At 33.5% G+C, this 19,933-nt stretch overlaps 3 protein-coding genes across 4 annotated transcripts; 1 reads left to right on the top strand and 2 right to left on the bottom strand.

The window, feature by feature from the left end:
* Nucleotides 1-656: 656 nt before the first annotated feature.
* Nucleotides 657-4,835, bottom strand: LOC146951631 (kinase with adenine nucleotide alpha hydrolases-like domain-containing protein). Of its 2 annotated transcripts, none has more exons than XM_085747639.1 (10): nucleotides 4,246-4,835; nucleotides 4,004-4,134; nucleotides 3,780-3,901; nucleotides 3,208-3,428; nucleotides 3,056-3,101; nucleotides 2,677-2,959; nucleotides 2,449-2,550; nucleotides 1,937-2,365; nucleotides 1,010-1,783; nucleotides 657-928 (listed from the first exon to the last, which is right to left on the bottom strand). In XM_085747639.1, exons 1-10 carry the CDS (start codon nucleotides 4,418-4,420, stop codon nucleotides 854-856), a joined length of 2,358 nt encoding a protein of 785 aa, XP_085603765.1. In that variant the 5' UTR covers nucleotides 4,421-4,835; the 3' UTR covers nucleotides 657-853. The 2 variants fall into 2 exon arrangements, with proteins under 2 accessions (XP_085603765.1, XP_085603766.1); XM_085747640.1 differs by having other exon boundaries at nucleotides 4,000-4,134; nucleotides 4,246-4,624.
* A 4,917-nt stretch (nucleotides 4,836-9,752) lies between these two features.
* LOC146951630 (pollen receptor-like kinase 4) lies at nucleotides 9,753-12,458 on the bottom strand. The gene is made up of 2 exons (XM_085747641.1): nucleotides 10,786-12,458; nucleotides 9,753-10,625 (listed from the first exon to the last, which is right to left on the bottom strand). Exons 1-2 carry the CDS (start codon nucleotides 12,173-12,175, stop codon nucleotides 9,973-9,975), a joined length of 2,043 nt encoding a protein of 680 aa, XP_085603767.1. The 5' UTR covers nucleotides 12,176-12,458; the 3' UTR covers nucleotides 9,753-9,972.
* Nucleotides 12,459-16,435: 3,977 nt separating this feature from the next.
* On the top strand, nucleotides 16,436-18,472 carry LOC146951629 (RING/FYVE/PHD zinc finger superfamily protein). The gene is made up of 5 exons (XM_085747638.1): nucleotides 16,436-16,620; nucleotides 16,737-17,209; nucleotides 17,296-17,398; nucleotides 17,547-17,659; nucleotides 17,980-18,472. The coding sequence occupies exons 2-5, from the start codon at nucleotides 16,787-16,789 to the stop codon at nucleotides 18,070-18,072; spliced, it is 732 nt and encodes a 243-aa protein (XP_085603764.1). The 5' UTR covers nucleotides 16,436-16,620; nucleotides 16,737-16,786; the 3' UTR covers nucleotides 18,073-18,472.
* The last annotated feature ends 1,461 nt before the right edge of the window (nucleotides 18,473-19,933 follow it).

Genomic DNA, 19,933 nt, shown 5'->3' with positions numbered 1-19,933 from the left:
AACACCAAAAAATACAGTATTTAAGGTATTAATTCGGTGGTAAGAGTTTAGTATTTTGACCTTAAAATACTCTTTGAAACATGGAAAATGCTTAACTTCCCGAAAAACATATAGCTATAAATTCACGATGCAAGTGGCTTGTTGAAACAAAAAAATATAGGAAAATGTTAGATATCAAGAATGGATTTTCTTGATAAATTCAAGAATGACATGGCAAAATAATCACCCTTAGATTTTAATCTTATTTATTAAAGTTTCAGAAAAAAAAAATACTTAACACCCACCACCCCATGATTTCCGGCCAGGCTGAGATTTTATTGGCTAACATAAATTTCGGGACAATTTCTTGATAAAACTTTTCTTGATAAATAGCATTGCTCAAAAATATATAGCACCACTACCTCATGTATTCCTCAAAAACCGGACTTTACACCAATTCACATCTAACACATAAGCATTCGTGAATTTTCCCGAGCCATTTGTTCGCTCTATATAACATTGCTGATAAATTTTTTTATACAATATAAAATAACAGCAGTGCTATATAGAGCGAACAAATGGCTCGGGAAAATTCACGAATGCGCATGTGTTAGATGTGAATTGGTGTAAAGTCCGGTTTTTGCATGTATATTCTCATAAACTATACATAATGCAGATTTCAAAATTAAAGGTTGGTCAATGCAACGCCGGGTCTAAATCTAGTATGTATAATTACAAGAAAGCTTGTGTTACAAACTGAAGACAATCCAAATCCCTAACATATTATTAATTTACATAACAATACAAAAATTTCCAATTACCATTTGCTAGTTCTGTGTAGGTCATCTTGTCTATTTGATTAATATACATACACTTAAGGATTTTCTTCTTCTGGTGGTGGACTTATTGAGCTTCCTGAATTTACAATCTGTGGGTCACTCATCACGTCCTGCAAAATCAATCATCTCAAAAGTTATATAATTGATTTTTCAAGCAATTCAATTAAATATAATAAAGAAATAAAAGAAACCTGCTGCATAGAAGCTTCACTGTGGTTGGGGGAAGGTTCATTACTGCTACTACATGTAATGCCTCCTCCTAAAAAGATGGGACCCATATTATCTTCAGCAAACTCTCTGAGTTTAACAAGCTCAGGCAACACTTCTTTGGCAAGGTCTGGCCGATCTTTTCGTCTAAGTTGTGCACAGTTGACAGCTATATTGGCCAGGGAGATTGCTTGTTGAAGGGGCCATTCAGAGAGCGATGGGTCAAGCATTTCCTCAAATGTGCCATTCTCAATAGACTGTTCAGCATGGTGAGCCAATCCCATTGGATGTCTGCCAGTCAATAACTGTAGAAATATGATCCCTAAAGAATAAACATCCGACTTCACACCAAGCATTCCTGTTTGCTGATACTCGGGATCAATATAACAGAATGTTCCCGCTGCTGATGTCATGCGACACTGTGTTACATTTTCAGCCACCACAGGGACCAGCCTTGCCAAACCAACATCACTTATCTTACATACATAATTCCTGTCCAGCAAAATGTTTCCGGGTTTCAAATCACGATGCACCAAAGGTTCAGGCTTTGTCTGATGTAGGAATAGCAAACCCGTTGCTATCTCTGCAGCAATCCGGAACCTCAGCTGCCAACATAGAACCCTATCATTCTTTTTTCGAGTCAGACAATCTTCTAAGCTTCCATTCGCCATATATTCATAAACCAATATGCCATACTCTGGACACGCTCCTAAAAGAAGCACCAAGTTTGGGTGACGAATACAACTTAGTATGTCAACCTGTGGGAGGATACTATCTATTAGAATACTCAACAGAATGATTGAAGGAAATTAACATGTCATGCTCAACTTATTATGCTAGTGTCAAACAAACTAATACAAAATTAAGTAGTATACACTTCAATTACTGATGTACATGCACTCGTTGATCACCTCTTGTTGAAATTGCGATTTCCCTTGAGCCGCATCTGGACGCAAAACCTTGACGGCCACTGAAGTATGATCAAGGTAACATTTATAAACAGGTCCATAACCACCTTCCCCAATTTTTTGTTTTTCAGAAAACATGTTTGTGGCTGCTTCAATCTCCTCAATATTGTATCTTCTATATCTTAGATCAGTTTGGGCTAAATTATCCAATAGCTTTCTCAATTCCTCTGTTTCTTTAAGAGATTTAACTTCAACACCTGATCTTTTATTTAATTCCACATTTGCGATTTTTCTAGCTGCTTCAGCTGTTTCCATAGCTGCCTTACTTCTTGCTTTCTCTCTCTCAGCAATTGCTAGCGCAGCTTCTTGGGCCAGTCGTGCCTCTTCTAATTTCTTTTCTTCCTCAATTTTCCAGTGGCTCATCTCCATTAACTATAAATGTAGCAAACAAAAGAGTAGTGTTATCGGTTACAATCACAACAATTAGTAACACGTCTATTATAAATAATACATACCTTGTGTTGTGCTGCAAGTGCTTCTCTGCACGCTGTATTGTACATTTCCATCGTTTGTTTTAACTCAAGCTGCAGCCTCCGCATATCAGCTTCTGTTTCATCCTAAGTGGTTTAGCAAAAGGAAGTGGATATCATTAGTGGTCGGGTACTACTTGTTTCTGCTTAGAATCAATTGATCTCTAGATATACATCATATCATACAGGTATATATCTACATGTTATGCTCACCATGTTTGAATATGAACATGATGTCCTACTGCTATCCAGTGAAAAAGAGGTATCTGGTGAACTGGGTTCAGTGAACTTGATTCCCAATCGGTGGGATCCAAAGCTACGGTCTGTACTGGTAGAAATTCTTGAAGTTCGACCAGAGTCCATGTAGTCGTAAATAGAGGACGAACAAGCACTGCTTGGCCTCCCAGAGCTTACGAATGATATGTCTGTATCTGAATCTGTGAAGTCTACGCATAACATTCCACTCGTGCCTCTGGCTCTTCTTCCAAATGGAGACCTGCTGGAAAGACTTGCTTCATATATATACAATACAACCATTATTAAGAACAGAAAGTACACCTCCCCGTACCCACCCCCAAGCAAAAAGACTTACTTCATAGATTCGTCCTGCCAGCTGTTAGGTTTCATCGACGTCCTGTCTGTCGCATACATACATATATATTGTGATCAAAACATGATTATTATTAATCTAGAACTGCAATAAGTAAATAGCTTAGTTCTTTTAATTTACATAAGCAAACAAACCTCTCATATTCATACGTCTAGAGCATATCTGCTCTGCAGGTTGATTTACATCCTCACTAGTTAGATTGTTATGTATATGGTTGAGAAGTGGAGAGGTATGTGGTGCTGCACGAGAAGCATTCCGAACTGAAGAGATTTTCCCCTTAGATATGACATAAACAGTACAGAAGTCTGGTGCCCCCTTTGATATGCCGCTTGGTGTACTTGATGACTTAAAGGATCTGCACATAAAAAAGTCACTCAAGTTTAAGAAGAAATATGCCTTGTTTGGATAAATAGCAAAAACTCTTACAAAATAAGCACCTATGCATAAGTTATTTCATACAAAAAATAAGATACAGTCAAATTGTTTTCATATAAGCTATCACTGAGAGCTTAGAAAGAAATAAGATGAAAACAACTCATGGATATGACATAAGTTATTTCCACATGTTCTCCCAAATGGACCCAAAATTTGCAATTAACATAATTGCAAATATTCTCTAGAGATTTGGTGCAATATTCTTAAACAATTAGTAATTGGTAGATATGTAGGATTGGATATTATTTAGTGATAGAGCAATGTGAGTCACCTAATAAATCCATGCCTTGATGGTGCACCAACGATCAAGTTCTCAATTGCAGCATAAGAGACATATTCAGTTATTGCTTTGACAACATCAGTGTCTTCAAGTAAGACATCAAGGCATTGTATCTAACAAAATATATAAGCAACCAGTTAATTAATCAATAGTAGTACATTATATGAATTAATTAATTAATTTAATCAAGGGATTAATGAGAGCTACATACATACTTCTTTGCGTGTACAATAGCAATGGAAAGTAAGAAAGAGATCCTTGGCAACATTATCAATTAGGTGTCTCTGTGGAGATGATGCAGCTGAAGTACTGTTGGCGTTACATACAATCGCGCCCTCACTACCTCCTGCAATTTGGTGGAAATGCATGCATGCATGCATGCATGCAGAAATTAATTCTTCTTAAAATTATAAATAAATGAAGAAAAAAAAAAGATTAACAATGAATGGATTATTACTGGAAGAAAGAGCATGAGAAACATGGATAAGAATAACGGTTTGGCCTCTGGTGAGAAGAGTATCAGCAGCCCATTTAAGAGCATATTGGCTTCCTTTATCTTTGTCAATAGCCACTGCTATCAATCCATTTCCTCCTCCTCCTCCCCCTCCTCCCTTTCTAGTCCCTTTCCACATTTCTTTTTCTTTTTCTTTTTCTTTTTCTCTTCTTCCTATTCAACATCTATCTCAAGAAGGAAGGACATTACCTACGCCACAACCCTCTATTTTTCTTCTACAATCCTATTAATTATTTAATTAATTAATTAACTAACTAAAAAATTGTTATTAACCGAATGTTGAAATCAGTTTATAGAAACTTACCCCTAATTCATGGGCAATCAATCAATTTTTTCTTTTCTTGTCCTATATTCATTCGTTAAAGGGCATATCACAAAACAAGCATAACTAACACCACAAAAAATATTGTTTTCTACTCCTTCTCTTTCCTAATGGAGCAACCGTCAACCAAATATTCACTATTCAGATATAATAATAAACATCTATAATATTTTCATATTTTAATAGATTATTGATCTAGATCTCTACCAGCCATAGACGACGATTACTAAATCCTATAATATTTTATATTTTTTTGGCGTTAAGTGTTAGCCCTCCTTTCGGTAAAAAAAAGGTCGTTGATTGCTGTTGACACATTTGATAAGGCTGTGACACACATGTAAAATACGATTTTGCCCCCTCGGTAGTTAACTACCGAGGAAAAATAAAACCGGCTGCAGTTAACTACCGAGGAAAACCTCGGTAGTTAACTACCGAAATCTAATGAAAATCACAAAAGCACCGTAACAGTTTTGGCTTCTTGATGTATCTCTGATTCCAGCTTTGTGTCAAAACAACAAACTGCGTTTTCATCATCTTTCAGCTTTATCAATCGAAGAAAATTAAACATCATTGTGTTTGAAAATTTCATAAGATGGGTTTTATCCACATTAATTTTAGAGTTATTTTCAATTGATTTTTTCTTATTCTGATTCTGGAAATTTCTTTAAACATTTCAATTTAATTTTTAAATCCATTCTACACTATTTTCATATAATTGGACAAAGAGAACAAAGGATCTGAGAGAAGAATTTTTTAGAGGCTACTTAAATTTAAAATCCCCGCACAATTTTCCTCACAACCAAAATCTTGCAAAGAAACAACCTTTGATTGATTTAAGGAAACCCCATTTGTTTTTCCCCTGAATTTTGAAAGAAGGCTGTTGTGATGGTGATCCTGATTGTGTTGATGGGGCTTAGTGGGACTATTAGCATGTTGTTGGAAGAAGAAGAAGAAGAAGAAGCAAGGTTTGGTTGGGGTTCTTTGTCTCTCTTAAAATAAAACAATAAGATACATCAGGAAGCCAATAACTGTTACGGTGCTTTTGTGATTTTCATTAGATTTCGGTAGTTAACTACCGAGGTTTTCCTCGGTAGTTAACTGCAGCCGGTTTTATTTTTCCTCGGTAGTTAACTACCGAGGGGGCAAAATCGTATTTTACATGTGTGTCACAGCTTTATCAAATGTGTCAACATCAATTTTCAATTCTAAGCCTATAGAGTTAAAATTTGAGCAATAGTCACTTTAGTCCCTGACTTAGAATTAAATGCAAAGAAATCTTGCACTTACGCTATCACTTTAGTCTCTGACGTTAAATAAATGTTGTTAGTTAAGTGATGATGTGACATATGATGTGTCACAGAGACTAAAGTGAGAGTTGAAAATGATCACAATCAATATCCTCAAATTGAATCTCAAATCCCTAAATCTCTAAATTTCAAATCCCTAAATGTCATCTAATTCTCTATTTTATTCAAAATCAATCTTCCATTAAACATCAACTTAATGTTAGGTCTCTGACTGTGCATACTTACTATCAGTTAGGTCCATGTTTACTTCCATTTAACACAATTATTTTTTACTTTACATAACATTTTTGAAAGTAATGTTTTTCACCAATATAAAAATCACTGTTTTTTTTTTTACCCTTAAATAATCAGATTTTAACCCTTATTAAAGAATGCATAAAAATTCATATGTTTGCTTTAGGAAGGTCCATCACAAGCTTGAGATTTGTCTTAATGTTCAATACATCTCGACAATTTGGACTCATGCACTACCCAATTTATTTACAATTTGAAAGTAACAATTTACCACCTTAGTAAGAGCACATGTTTACTGTCAGGAATCTAACTGATAGTAAATATGCACAGTCAGAGACCTAATAGTAAGTTAATGTTTTAGTCTTCTTTAAGTTTTTTATTATTATTATCGTTTTGGTCTCATAAGTAATAAAAAATTTGTTCAAGTCCTTTAATTGTATCTACGTTAAACATTTTAGTCTCTTCCGTTAGGATTAATAAAAACATTTTAGTCTCTTCCGTTAGGATTAATAAAAAAAACGTTCATTGTTGTACACCTGTAATTATAACATTGACTCTGAAAATTTTTATTATCTTTTTCCTCATCTTCTTCATCATAATCAAAACCTTCGTCATATTCATTGACTAAACCCAGAAGAAGGAAAAAAAAAACAGAAAAGCTAAAATCAAACGTAAAAATTAAAATTGGAAGAAAACAAATTGATTCTTAAATTCACCCAATACTTCTTAAAAATAAAATTCACCCAACACCACTTTGGTTTCAAAAACCCATATTCCTTTCATACTTTCATCCCATTGCTAATCACTTTCCTCACTAACCCATGTCTTAAAAAAAAAAAAAGTTTCCTTACCAACCCATCCTCCTCTGATGTGGTTGCCGCGTTAATGTTTCTGATTCGTCTTCTACCATTAAAGGTTTCTGTTGTGCTGGAGTTGTTGAAGAGTAACACTGCATTTGTTTTGTTCTTGCATATATGATTTTGTGTATCTCAAATTTTAAACTTTGGAATGTTGTTGTTTGTTACCCCGTTTCTGATCTAAGTAACATGGTTAGGATTGTAGTGATTTTGGATTGATGAGTTATTTTTTCAAATGCAGAAACTAAATCAAATCAAATCACAATCACAAAAATGACGACGCTGCAAATTTTCAAATCTATGTTACTGTAATGAATTTTTATTTTCTCGTTGTGTGATTGTTGTTGCTGATTCTGGCAGGTTTTGATGTGAAGAAGAAGCGAATTAAGAAGATGAAGACGAGTCTTGGGTTTATGGTGCGGTTGAGTTACAATAGATTTGGTTTTGAACCAAACTTAAGAATTTGAAGTGGGAAGAAGATGAAATTTAGGGATGAAGATGAAATTTTGGTTTTCTGTATTAATGTTTAAGAATCAATTTGTTTTCTTTCAATTTCAATTTCAACTTTTGTTTTTAGCTTTTCTGTTTTTTTTCTTCTTCTGGGTTTAGTTGATGAATATGACGAAAGTTTTGATGAAGATGACGAAAAAAGATAATAAGAATTACCAAAGCCAATGTCATAACGACATGTGTACAACAATTAACGTTTTTTTTATTAATCCTAACGGAATAGACTAAAATGTTTAACGGAGATACTACTAAAGGACCGGAACAAACTTTTTATTACTTATGGGACCAAAGTGATACTAAAAAAAACTTAACGGACTAAAATAGCAATAAAGCCTACTTTTAATTAGCCAAAGAATTAGAATTTAATTATTTTTATTGATTTAAGATTTTTTACACAATAAATCAGTTATTATTTTTTTAAAGACAATTATTTAAATTATTAAAAATGTGTGAATTTCGTCATATTATTTTTAAGTCGAATATATAGTTGGTTGTGATTTATTAACTAACATATCAAAATAAATTGTTTTCAATGTAATCATTTTTTTCTCAAGCGAAAAAACCTAGTAATTTATAGTTCAAACCATAATTTTAAAACTCGGCTCGGTCATCGACTCGGCAGGGGTACTGGGTCATTTGGTTAATGGTTGAACCATTGGGTCAATGGTTGAACCGCATGACTGAATCGGATTAAACCGAACAACTCGGTTAGATGACTCGGTCTTCAGATTAAATTTTTATAGGTATTAAACCATATTAGATCGGATTGAACCGATGACTCGGACACTTAAAAACTAAAAAAACTGACAAGTAATATGTGTATTAATATTTGTATAGCTATATTATTTTTTTAAAGAGTATAGCTATATTTTGTTGACAGGAAATAGATTTTATTTTGGATATCTATTAATATAATATATATGTAGGTTTTCTAAACAAAATATGATATGTAATATGTATATTATTATTTTTTAAGGGAGAGACTATGACAACTATAAAATGTCAAAAATCATTAAACAAACATATATAATTTCACAAATTGAATCTTCAAATTCAAACTCATTGATCATAACATGAATATTTTATATCTAAATAAATCATACAATATTTAAATAAATATTAAAAATGTCTTAAAAAAATTAATTTTTTAAAGGAATAAAAAAAAGTCCTAAAATATATAAATGACAAATATGTTTAAATGAGATTTTGTTTTCTTTAAACATTTGCTATTTAATGTGATGGGAACACTCATTTTTATTTAATGATATGATTATCATCATATATTAGTGTCCATAAGTAAACTACAACTAAATGGAATTTGTGCTCTAGTGGTAATAAATTGTGGGTGGCTAGCAAAGGTCGCGTGTGTGATCCTCACGTATACCACTTTTTTAATAAAATTTGTTTAATAAAATATTAGTTTGTTATGTTTAATAAAATGTTATGTTTAATAAAATTTTAGTTTGTTATAAAACCGGTCCGGTTGTCCCATGAGCATACCATTTTTTTAATAAAATTTGTTTAATAAAATATTAGTTTGTTATAAAACCGGTCCGGTTGATAAAACCGGTCCGGTTGTCCCATGAGCATAGCTCAGTTGGTAGGACAATGCATTATTATATGCAGGGCCGGGGTTTGAACTCTGGACACCACACTTATTCACCTTATGAGGTGAATTCTGGCCACTAGCCTACCTGACAAAAAAAAAAAATCGGTCCGGTTCATAGAACCGTCGGGTCGCCGGTTTTCACCGGTTCTTACCGAGTTGCAGCGGTTCACACCGAGCCAACTGCACAACTGATCCAAAGCTTGGACCGAACCGGGTAGGGGTCCGGTTACTAGTTCAACCGGCCGGTCCAGTCCAAGTTTTAAAACTATGGTTCAAACGATAAATAAAGTCTATCAATTTTATTGTTTAAAAAATCCTTCTAATATGTTGCTACGAGAAGCTTTTTTTTTATTCTTCTTTCTGTAACCAATTGTTTTATATGTTATGCAATGTAATTGTATTTCTGTGCTACTTCTTGTTAATTTGTTCTATTTTGCTACTCTTTTAGCATATCTTGTGCTTTGGTAACATTCCCTCAATCAATATATTATTTGGATTTTAACTTTTTATCATATATTAACAATATATTTATATGAATACATGCATGTATTGTACAAATGACATGTACTAAGACTTTAAAATGAATTCGTAAAATGTTTGATATAGAGAGCTGAGAAAACGACATAACTCGATTTACTAAACCTAACTAACAAAAGTAATAATACAAATGTGGGGTTGAATGAGTTTGAAAAATCACTGCAAATATCTATGCTATATATTAACAAGAAAAAGATGTAGACAAAAATAAAAAATAACCTAATTAAATAATAAATTGAAAGAATTAATTCAAGGTTAATTAATTGCATATATTGATTGATGTTAATGAGGAAATCACACAGCTCTGTAAGCATCCCTTTCGGTAGTGGTGATAAGAGAGGAGGAGTACTCTCCTCCTCCTCCTCCCTCAGTTGTTGTTTCTTTCAAATCTTCAATTTGTTCAAGAGCTTCTTTGATGTCCAACCTTCTTTCAACATTCTCTTCACAACAACTTAGTCCAATTTTTAAGAGTTTGAGTAATTCAGCTTTACTAGTTCCAATTCCTCCCATCTCTACGTCAAATACCTCACTTGTCCTCTTCTCAGTAATTAACATATTTACCCAACTCGCTAAGTCAGAATCACTATTATACCTGGGTGCAATATAGTTCTCTGGGAATTTACCCGTTAGTATCTCCAATATTAGAATCCCAAAACTCCACACATCAGTTTTCTTTGTAATACGACCTAGTTGAGCATACTCCGGGGATTTGTAAGGCATGATGATTTGTTGGGCATGGTCAAGGTTTATAACAGGACTTAAGGCATAATCAGTGAGTAAGGGCTCAAAAGATTCATCTAAAAGTACATTCGAAGATTTTAGATGACCATGAGGTACAATCACACTTGGGAGTGCACTGTATAGATAAGACAAACCCCTTGCTACACCTTTCACAATTTTCAAACGGGTTCCCCAATCAAGTCCTGGCTTTTCATAGTTGTGGTTACCTGTAATGTAATGTAAGCAACCAACATTAATTAATAATTCATATGGATTTAGTTATTTACATACATGCATGCATGCATGCATACATACATACATACATACATACATACATACATACATACATACATACATACATACATACATACATACATACATACATACCATGAAGATGACTACCCAAGCAACCGTTGTGAACAAAGCCAGAGATCAAAAGCTTCTCTTCTCTTCTATAATAATAAGAAATGAGAGGTAGAACATTGGGGTGGTTAAGGTTTCCTAACCTTCTCATGTGCTCGTGGAACTCTTCTCTCGGTACATTGTTCATCTGCTTGTACCTTTTGACGACCACAGACTTAAGTCCGTCCAAAATCACGGCTTTATAGGATGACCCAAATGAGGCACTGCCTAGAATTTCAGCAGATGCCTTTAGCAAATCCTGTAAATCAAACGTGATTCCATCCTGCTTAAGGAATATAAGCTTGCCTTGTTCCCCCTTTTTGGAATGTCCATGACCGTGGTGATCATGCTTAGGACTTTTGGGATCATAATGTTCGGCCAAGCTTTTGGTTTTCACATAAACTACAGGAGGCTTAACATATTTTTTGGAGGCCTGCGCATGGAATGTTGAAATCATAGAAGAATGATGTTCATCATCTAACTGCTTCTTCTGGGACCTCAAACGAAAGATAACAAATATTGAAACCACAATGACTACTAAAAATGCAATCGTAATCACAATAAGTGAAGTTTTCATAACGAAAAGATTGGCTAGAGTACCAGTCTCCTTTCCTACTGCAGGTAATTGACATTGATTCATCAAAGGAGGCCCGCATAGAAGTGCATTTCCACTAAATGAGGAGGCGTCGAAGTGTCTTAGATTAGGTGGTATAGGACCCTCTAACTCGTTGTTAGATAAGTTGATAATTTTCAAACTACTCTTGTTTTGAAAATTGGGGATTTCACCTTGAAACTTGTTTGAGTCAAGCCTAAGGACGACAATAATAGGCAAGGTAGCAATAGATGATGGAATTTTACCAGTGAACTCATTATTAGACAAATACGCTTTCCTCAACCTAGGCAAACTTGCAAATGCATCATCGGGTATTTGTCCTGAGAAATGATTATAGGACAGGTAAAGGGCCCTCAAATTGGGCAACAACTTTATGTCAGGCAAGGGACCAACAAATGTATTGTTCATTAGGCTAAGTGTTCGCAATGCTGGCATTGAAGCAAGAGATGCCAAATCAATATTTCCGGTTAATCCCATGCTCTCAAGGCGTAACCCCCACACCCTGTCATTCAAACAAAACAAGCCCACCCAATTGGGAATGTTTCCTTGACAAGGTGGTTTTGGGTTTATGGATGGATCCCAACTGCTGAGGGCCACGGCATTTGTCAATGAACCCTTGAACTTCAATAGCGCATCGGCATCTGAAGATGACATTGACATGTTTGTGCATGAATGTAGTAATAATACCATAATAACAACCAAGAACTTGACATTATTAAATGCAGTAGGTGCGCGCACAATTAAATAAGAGTGCGCGCCCATTAACACTAATTATGAGGAGATGATGACGACGATAGAGCAAAAATCTGCAAGATGTCTCTTATTCTTATTAGGAGGGTATTGTTATTGGTTGGATTCCTCCACACAAGTGTAATTCTTCTGTCCTTTTCTCCTTATTATTATTATTTTTAATAATATTATTGTTATTATTATTATTAATAATTAACAGCACCATCTCTGACCATTAAGGGCCGAAAAGGGCCAAGAGTGATGGTGTTGTTAGGGGATAAGAAAGAGAATATCGTGATATGGTAAGAAAGGAAATATTGGTAACAAACAATTGAAAGGAGTAAACTAAGAGTGCGCTAATTTTTTAGGTGTCATCAAAAAATGAGTTGTGTTCATGAGAGGTATAAGGAGGTCCTCTAATTTTATTCCTTCTTTCTTTTCAACATGTATAATTTGAGCTGTGAAAGCGTGTCCTTCCGCTCAGATTAGATTTTCCATCATTAGATTAGATTTTAACAAACATAATCAACACATAAGATTGATTTTACAGCACCTTATTCCGTATCTCATAACAAGTAATTTTTTGAACCTAACAATAGTGTTCAAATACCACAACTATTATTTTTTAAAGAAACTTAATATAATAGGGGTTATAACTTACCATCACTTATTGATATGTCATAATATTTTCATTTTATTTTTCTTGTCATATCCTTACATATGCCATAAAGAGAATATTTGTAGTAAATTGAATGCTCAAAATTTTAGAAAATATTTCTATTTTTAAGTTATTTAATATGTTTTATTAGGACATAAGTTAGCATCATTCTATTTTAAAATACCATAGTTGTTCTTTTGTAAAGAATGTTTTAATAAGGTATTTTACAGCAAATAAGTTAGCATCATTTTTTTTCCATGAGAGGTATTTTACAGCACCCTTATCAATTTTTATTTTAGACCAGTTACAGAAACATATTAAATAACATTGGTTTCTTTCTTTGTTATTTTCTTGATTAAAGAAAAGAAGAAAATTGTAGCAGTAGTTAAGTGAAAAATATAGCTGAGAAATAGATCTGCACATATATAATAAGAATGAGGAAGTACATTGCCAAACTGAATAAAATAAAGAAACTAGAGAGAGATGAGAGATTGGGAGAGGGAGAGTAGTAAATTTGTCTTCGATATTGGACACTACTCCTTTATTTGATAAAATAAATAAATTAGGTGAGTTATAATTCGGAGGCTCACTGGGTTAGGAAAGACCTCAAAACTCGATCATCGTTAACAAATGTATTTACAGATCATCCACCAAAGCGATCATCATGTTTGAATCAAAAGTTGAACCCATGACATTATAGGTAAGTCAACCCCTTACCAATTAATTCAACCATATTACCCATTACTCTAATGTTGGTAACACTTTTTCTTTCATTTTCCTCCTTTTAGACATATATTTAAATTTTCACTAATTGATATTGGAGTTTTTTTTTTCCTTCCATTTTTTCCTCTCTTTCAATGTACATCCTTGAGTTATAGTGCTTAATTTCATCCCAAAACATTTTTTCATTATATTTTGTTGGTCAAATACAATCTACGATCATTTAAGTTAGATATTTGTAACAAGTTAGTTTTTTGTTATAAATTGATCCTTTAATCATAACATATTACATTTTTCACAAACTTAATTAATAAGTGCTTACGAACAATTTAGCATTGAAGTGACAAGTCCGAAAAGAGCTCATGACACTAAACATGATAACTTACGCATATTTTCTTCTTCTTGTTTTCAAATTCAAGCTTAATTTTAAAAATAAATATTTCATCCACAATTTTATAAATCAAGTAATCAATCAATTGTGTTTCAAATCAAAACAAAACTATACACCTATAAACCCTAGTTTTGAGAGCGGTGAATCAAGACAGAAATAAATATTCATTTTGTCTGTATCTCTTTATGATTTTTTTTTGAAAGGATTGTGAATTCCTTCTGATGGGGGCATTCATGAGTCCAAAATAGAGGAATTAATTGGCTTTACTGGGAAAAATTGTCTATACATAAAAATAATGGAGATATGAGTTTTAAAAATTTATATTCCTTTAATCTAGCCATGTTAGGCAAGTAGGATTGGAGAATCATGATATATCCAAATTCACTTATAGCTAAACTTTACAATGCAAGATATTATCCTCGATGTAATTTCTTTGAGTCTACATTAGGGGAAGGTATATGTAATTCAAAATTTATCCTAAAAGCGGGAAGTAGGTGGAGGATAGGTGATGGTGTGGACATTCCAATTTGGAATTACAGCTAGATTTCGATGATGTACCTCTTATTTCTCAGGTGGTTGGTGATGTCCCTTTAGCTAATCTAAGAGTATCATATTGTATGCTTCATGGGAAAAAGGAATGGAATGTGCCATTATTGCAATCAATTTTTTAGCAGCAAATAGTTGATCACATTGTGAACACGTCGTTGTTCCCAACTGTGATTGAAGATCGTTTAATTTGGAAAAATAAAAATCATGGGAATTACTTGATCTGAAGTGGATATATGTTATGTATGCAAGAGTTACTTGATAAAGGTGCAAGGATCATAATATGTAATTTGGAAGCTCAAGGTTCCTCGGGAAGTTAAAAAATTCATGTGGCGAGTTTGTAGAAACTGTCTACTGACTCATATATGACTAAAAGATAAAGGTGTTACATGTCTTGCAAATTATGTTTTATGTAAAGCAGACAATGAAGATAATCTCCACTTATTTTTTCAATGCCCAAGTTACTTAAATGTTTGGACTATATTGTCAGCATCAACATCAATTTTAGTTTCCAATCTAAACCATCAGGGGATGAACAACATAGATATTAATTTTAAGGTGTTGTAGGTGTTGTTAATGGAAGATGCGACTTTGTTTGGTTGCGTGCTTTGGAGTATTTGGAAACAAAGAAACAATAAACTTTGGAATGGGGTGGTTGATACTCAAACCTATGTAGTAAACCAAGTAAAAACCATGCTCTATGAATGGCTAGTTGCTTGTTTGATGCGCAACACGTCCCTCCCAAAGCAAGCAAGTAATGTGAAGTGGACAAAACCAACTACAGAAAGATTCAAGTGCAGTATTTATGTTTCTTTTTCCAAACAAACTAATAGGGATGTAACAGAAGGATGCATAAGGGATGATACATGTTTTTTTTTGTGTGGCTAAAACTGAATGATTTAGTCTAATTTTTGAGGTATATATTGGTGAAGCTCTATTGATAGACTTTTAGCAAAAAAATGCATCGAAATAATAAAATAAATTCGTCCTCACATGGATTGTTTCAATCTCAACCCGATAATTTAATTATAAGAAGATTTAACAAATAGGGGGCATGCAAAGCACATATATATATATATATATATATATATATATATATATATATATATATATATATATATATAAAATAAAAATAAATTAATTTTAAAAAAATAAAAATAAATTGTTTTTGGAAATTATCAAAGATTAAAATGATAAGATCTTTCGAATCAATTAATTTTTACTGTTTGGTAAATTGTACATATTCTCAAACAATACTATGTTACTATAATTTTGAGTTTGTGAGGAGACAACAAAGGGGACAAACCATAGATTGACCCATAGTTTGAGATAGTTTACAAATATTGATAAAAATATTTGATTAATGAAATGTTACTCCCTCCGTCCTAGAATATCTGGTCCAATTTGGTTTTTCACACAGATTAAGAAAAATGTATAAATAAAGGGGAAAGTGGAATATATTGTATAGGGAATGATGAAAGTAGTATTAATTAGAGTTATATTGTATTGGTAATGATGAAAGTTTTATTGAAAATTGAAATGGGTCAGTTATTTTGGGACACTTTTTTTTAGTAAATGGGTCAGATATTCCGGGACGGAGGGAGTATCTTTTATTTAAAAAAGTACTCCCTCTGTTTTAAAATACATGTCTAATTTTTGCAATGTGCACTATTCACTTGACTTACTTTGACCATACTATTTAACTAATGTATAAATACAAATATTAGTATGTAAGATGTTGTTTGATTTGTCTCGACAAATATTTTTAAAATATTAAATTTTTATAATTTATTTACTTTAGATAATTAAAGATATTAACGGTGAGATATGTGTGAAGTGGTTGATTGGACATGTATTTTGACGGAGGAAGTAGTAGAGTAATATGTGTTTGTCCTAGTTACCCGAGGGGGAGTGATGTGTGGTGGAGAGATCCAACAACGTCCGTCCCTCTATTATTAGATTGAAAATTGGTAAGTGGGTCCGTCCGTCCGTCCGTCCGTCGTCCAATTGAGAATAATTTTGTTTGTCTATCGGTCGCCGCTCTCGTCTACGAACGAACGAACCCTAGATTCATTCATTCATTCTCCTGAAATCAATCAAATCAAATCAAATCAATCCTCTTTCTTCTCTCATCATCATCCAGGGCAGGGCAGGGCAGGGCAGGTAACAAACAAAACAAATTGCATAGCAGCATCATATGATGGATTATCTAATCTATCTATTTCTTGTTTGGGGGTTTGGCAACTAAGATAGTTTGATTCTTTTCTTTTCTTTTGCAGGAAATGATCAATGAAACTCATTCTGTAATCCAACTTATACATTTCCCGAAATGCAATTAGCTTCAAACACCGACAACCAAGATTCTTCTTCTTCAGAAACCCAACCCATATTGAATCACCTCTGTGAAATTATTCCTATTTCTGCCACGTCTGACAATCATGATATAGAGAATGAGTCTTCTCGTCTTGTTGTTGTAAATGCTGATCACCCACAATGCCGGATATGCCTTGATCTTGGAGGAGAAGACTTAATTGCCCCCTGCCATTGCAAAGGTACCCAAAAGTATGTCCACAGATCATGTCTCGATAACTGGAGGTCTACCAAGGAGGGCTTTGCTTTTTCTCACTGTACAGAATGCAGAGCTGTCTTCATAATTCGACCAAATGTCCCTAAAGATCGATGGTGGTTGAGATTGAAATTTCAGTTTCTTGTTGCCAGAGATCATGCATTCATTTTCATCATTGTTCAACTCGTATGTATATGTATCTATCCTCTATGTATTTCATTCAGAGAATATGTCTGTTAATTTCTTTTCCTTTTCCTTTTCTAATTGCACAGGTTGTTGCTTTCTTGGGAGTGCTTATTTATAAATTCTATGGAGATGAACTTAGAGAAATGTTTGGTTATGAAGAACATCCATACGGATTTTACACAATGGCTGGTATTCCCATTTATTCACCACTCTCAAATTCATGCCCAATGTTTGTTTGCAGCTTTTCCACTCATTTCTGACTTTTTCGTAAATTCAATGTGTAACAACCAACTTATTACATGCAATGGAAACTTGATAATTTTGCTTTGTTTTGCAGTTCTCGCCATTATTTTGGTGGGTTTGCTCTATGGCTTCTTTATAGCAATAATATGTGGGCAAAGAATCAATGAACGCCACTACCATGTTCTTGCCAAACAAGAATTGACAAAGGTCTGCTATGTAATAGTAATAAATGCTTTCAAATTACTTTGACTTACAATCCAATCCACATAAAAGTGAAGCATGTTACTCAAAACTAGTAATATGCTTGCTGCAAAACACGTCTTTGGTCATAAGATATACTTGCTGCAAAACACATCTTTGGTCATAAGATATGCAATTTCGGGAAAACAATCATTTAACTACCCGTTCTTGTATTGTATTGTTTAAGGATTATAATTGATTCTGAGTCATATAAGGACTATATTCCTTTTTTATAAAAATTTAAGGTATTCAACTCTTCACTCTGCTGTTTACTTTTTTGACGTCAGGAGTATGTGGTAGAAGATCGAGAACATGTAAAGGATGTGCCTGAACTCGACCCCAGCCATGTGACAGAACTAAGGATGTTGGGCCTTTACTAGCTGGTATATGTATATCCCATTCTTTCTTGTTTAAGTTTCCGGTCTTCCACTTTTAGATGTTAAATTAGAAACATTCTAAAGAGAAAGGCAGACCAACGAAAATATAGGCAAAACCATTAAATGATATCTATAATTAAGTGGACTATCTGTGAAATCAGTCTCTTACAAAATATTATGATGTCATTTGATCCATTTAGCATACCCCACCTAGTGGAAAAAGATTTGGTTGGTGTTGTTGTTGTTGATTTAAGTTTGAGACTTTGTGTACCTATTATCCTTTTATGGATATGGACTTATTTATAGCAATGCATAGAAGGTAAAAATTGCATGCTTTTTGTCTTCCTAATTTCACCATAAAAGAATATGCAGTTGTCGAAGTCCCCATGCTTCTTCATCAAATAACTCACCATTGTTACATTCTTGCGCATTATGGATTCATCTTCTGTTACATTTTTGTGCATTATGGATTCATCTTCTGCTTCGTCACCTCGGGGTTTGTTGCAGGGACAGACCCACGGGCGACAGCCACCCCTCGTATTAAATATACGGTATAACAAGTTTTCATTCACCCTCACTTTTATAAAACTATCTTTACATCACTAAATATATTAACCGGATATCTGTAACTTTTTTAAAACTATGTAAAAAATAATTAGATTGAATAAAAACTAACTAGGGAAAAATCACTAAATCCTCAAATTCAAATCACACAACTCATCTAAGAAAACTTATATTACAGAAGGGTAGTGTTAACTTGTGTCCTCAGGACACATGTTAAGAATCTAAAAATGGAATTAAATAATCAATTTTGTCTTGAAAAGATAAGATTTCAAATTTTAAGAATATTGAATGCACAATTTTCAATAAAATATTTCTATCTTTGGCTTCTTAACTTGTGCCTTGAGGGCACAAGATAACATTTCCCATTACAGAATAATAGTATGACGCTGCATATCAGCATGTTGACTTTCCACATCATTTAATGGCTGCATTCACTGAAAACTTATAAAATATGCTAATTCAACTAGAAAAACACTCTTCTGAATCATTGCTGTAGCTGCATCAGAGAGATATTTGTAGTTTAATTGCACATCATATATATTACAATAATCGACAATCATTATGCATGGCGGTAACTTTTGCATCCTAATCTTCAAATAATTCTCACACATGAATCCTTCTAACTCCAGGTTGATTCGGGTAAGAGAAGCCACTTGCTACCCCTACAAATTAACTTAGGGTCATGTTAACTTGTGCCCTAAGGGCACATATTAAGGAATCTAAAATGAGCAAGTTTGCATTGGAAAACATGATAATTTAACTTTTAAGAAGTTGACTGCACGACTTTTAATACGTATATTTCTATAATGAATTCCTTAACATGTGCCCTTGAGGGCACAAGTTAACATTTGCCATTAACTTATCATCATCACCATCCATCATCATATTAATCATCAACATATTAACAAGTAGTATGTCTTTTAATTAATGAAGGGAAATGTTAACTAGTGCCCCGGGCACTAGTTAAGGACTTTTAAATAGCAACTTTTAATGAAAGTTTGTGTAATAAAGTACATTGAAAATTGAAAACTTTGACATTTTTAAAGAATAATTACTTAATTTAGAATGCTTAAAGAATGCCCGGGACACTCAGTTCCCCGAGGCACTCGTTAACAAGACCCATTAATTTCATTGTTACCAATCACATTCAATTGTTGTCCCAATAATAATTATTACCAAGTGTTTTAAGCTATTGACTTCGTTGTTGCCAATCACATTCAATTGTTGTCCTAATAATAGAACGTGCCCTATTTTTTGGGGTGTTCGGATTATAGAATTCGTATTAGTGAAAAAAACTCAT

The sequence above is a fragment of the Medicago sativa genome, chromosome 2 (genome assembly GCF_051527215.1).
Source record: "Medicago sativa cultivar Bolivia chromosome 2, Bolivia_mono, whole genome shotgun sequence".
Classification (NCBI taxonomy): domain Eukaryota; kingdom Viridiplantae; phylum Streptophyta; class Magnoliopsida; order Fabales; family Fabaceae; genus Medicago; species Medicago sativa.
The sequence above is the reverse complement of the archived record's forward strand: the minus strand, read 5'-3'. Positions and strand labels throughout refer to the sequence as shown.

Coding starts and splice junctions, on each gene's coding strand:
- LOC146951631 (XM_085747639.1), bottom strand. CDS start 4,420: ATGTGGAAAGGGACTAGAAAGGGAGGAGGGGGAGGAGGAGGAGGAAAT. Junction 2,366..2,448: donor CACTTGCAGCACAACACAAG/GTATGTATTATT, acceptor CTACATTTATAG/TTAATGGAGATGAGCCACTG. Junction 1,784..1,936: donor AATCGCAATTTCAACAAGAG/GTGATCAACGAG, acceptor ATCCTCCCACAG/GTTGACATACTAAGTTGTAT.
- LOC146951630 (XM_085747641.1), bottom strand. CDS start 12,175: ATGGGCGCGCACTCTTATTTAATTGTGCGCGCACCTACTGCATTTAAT. Junction 10,626..10,785: donor CTTGGGTAGTCATCTTCATG/GTATGTATGTAT, acceptor ATTACATTACAG/GTAACCACAACTATGAAAAG.
- LOC146951629 (XM_085747638.1), top strand. CDS start 16,787: ATGCAATTAGCTTCAAACACCGACAACCAAGATTCTTCTTCTTCAGAA. Junction 17,399..17,546: donor CGGATTTTACACAATGGCTG/GTATTCCCATTT, acceptor TTTGTTTTGCAG/TTCTCGCCATTATTTTGGTG. Junction 17,660..17,979: donor CCAAACAAGAATTGACAAAG/GTCTGCTATGTA, acceptor TTTTGACGTCAG/GAGTATGTGGTAGAAGATCG.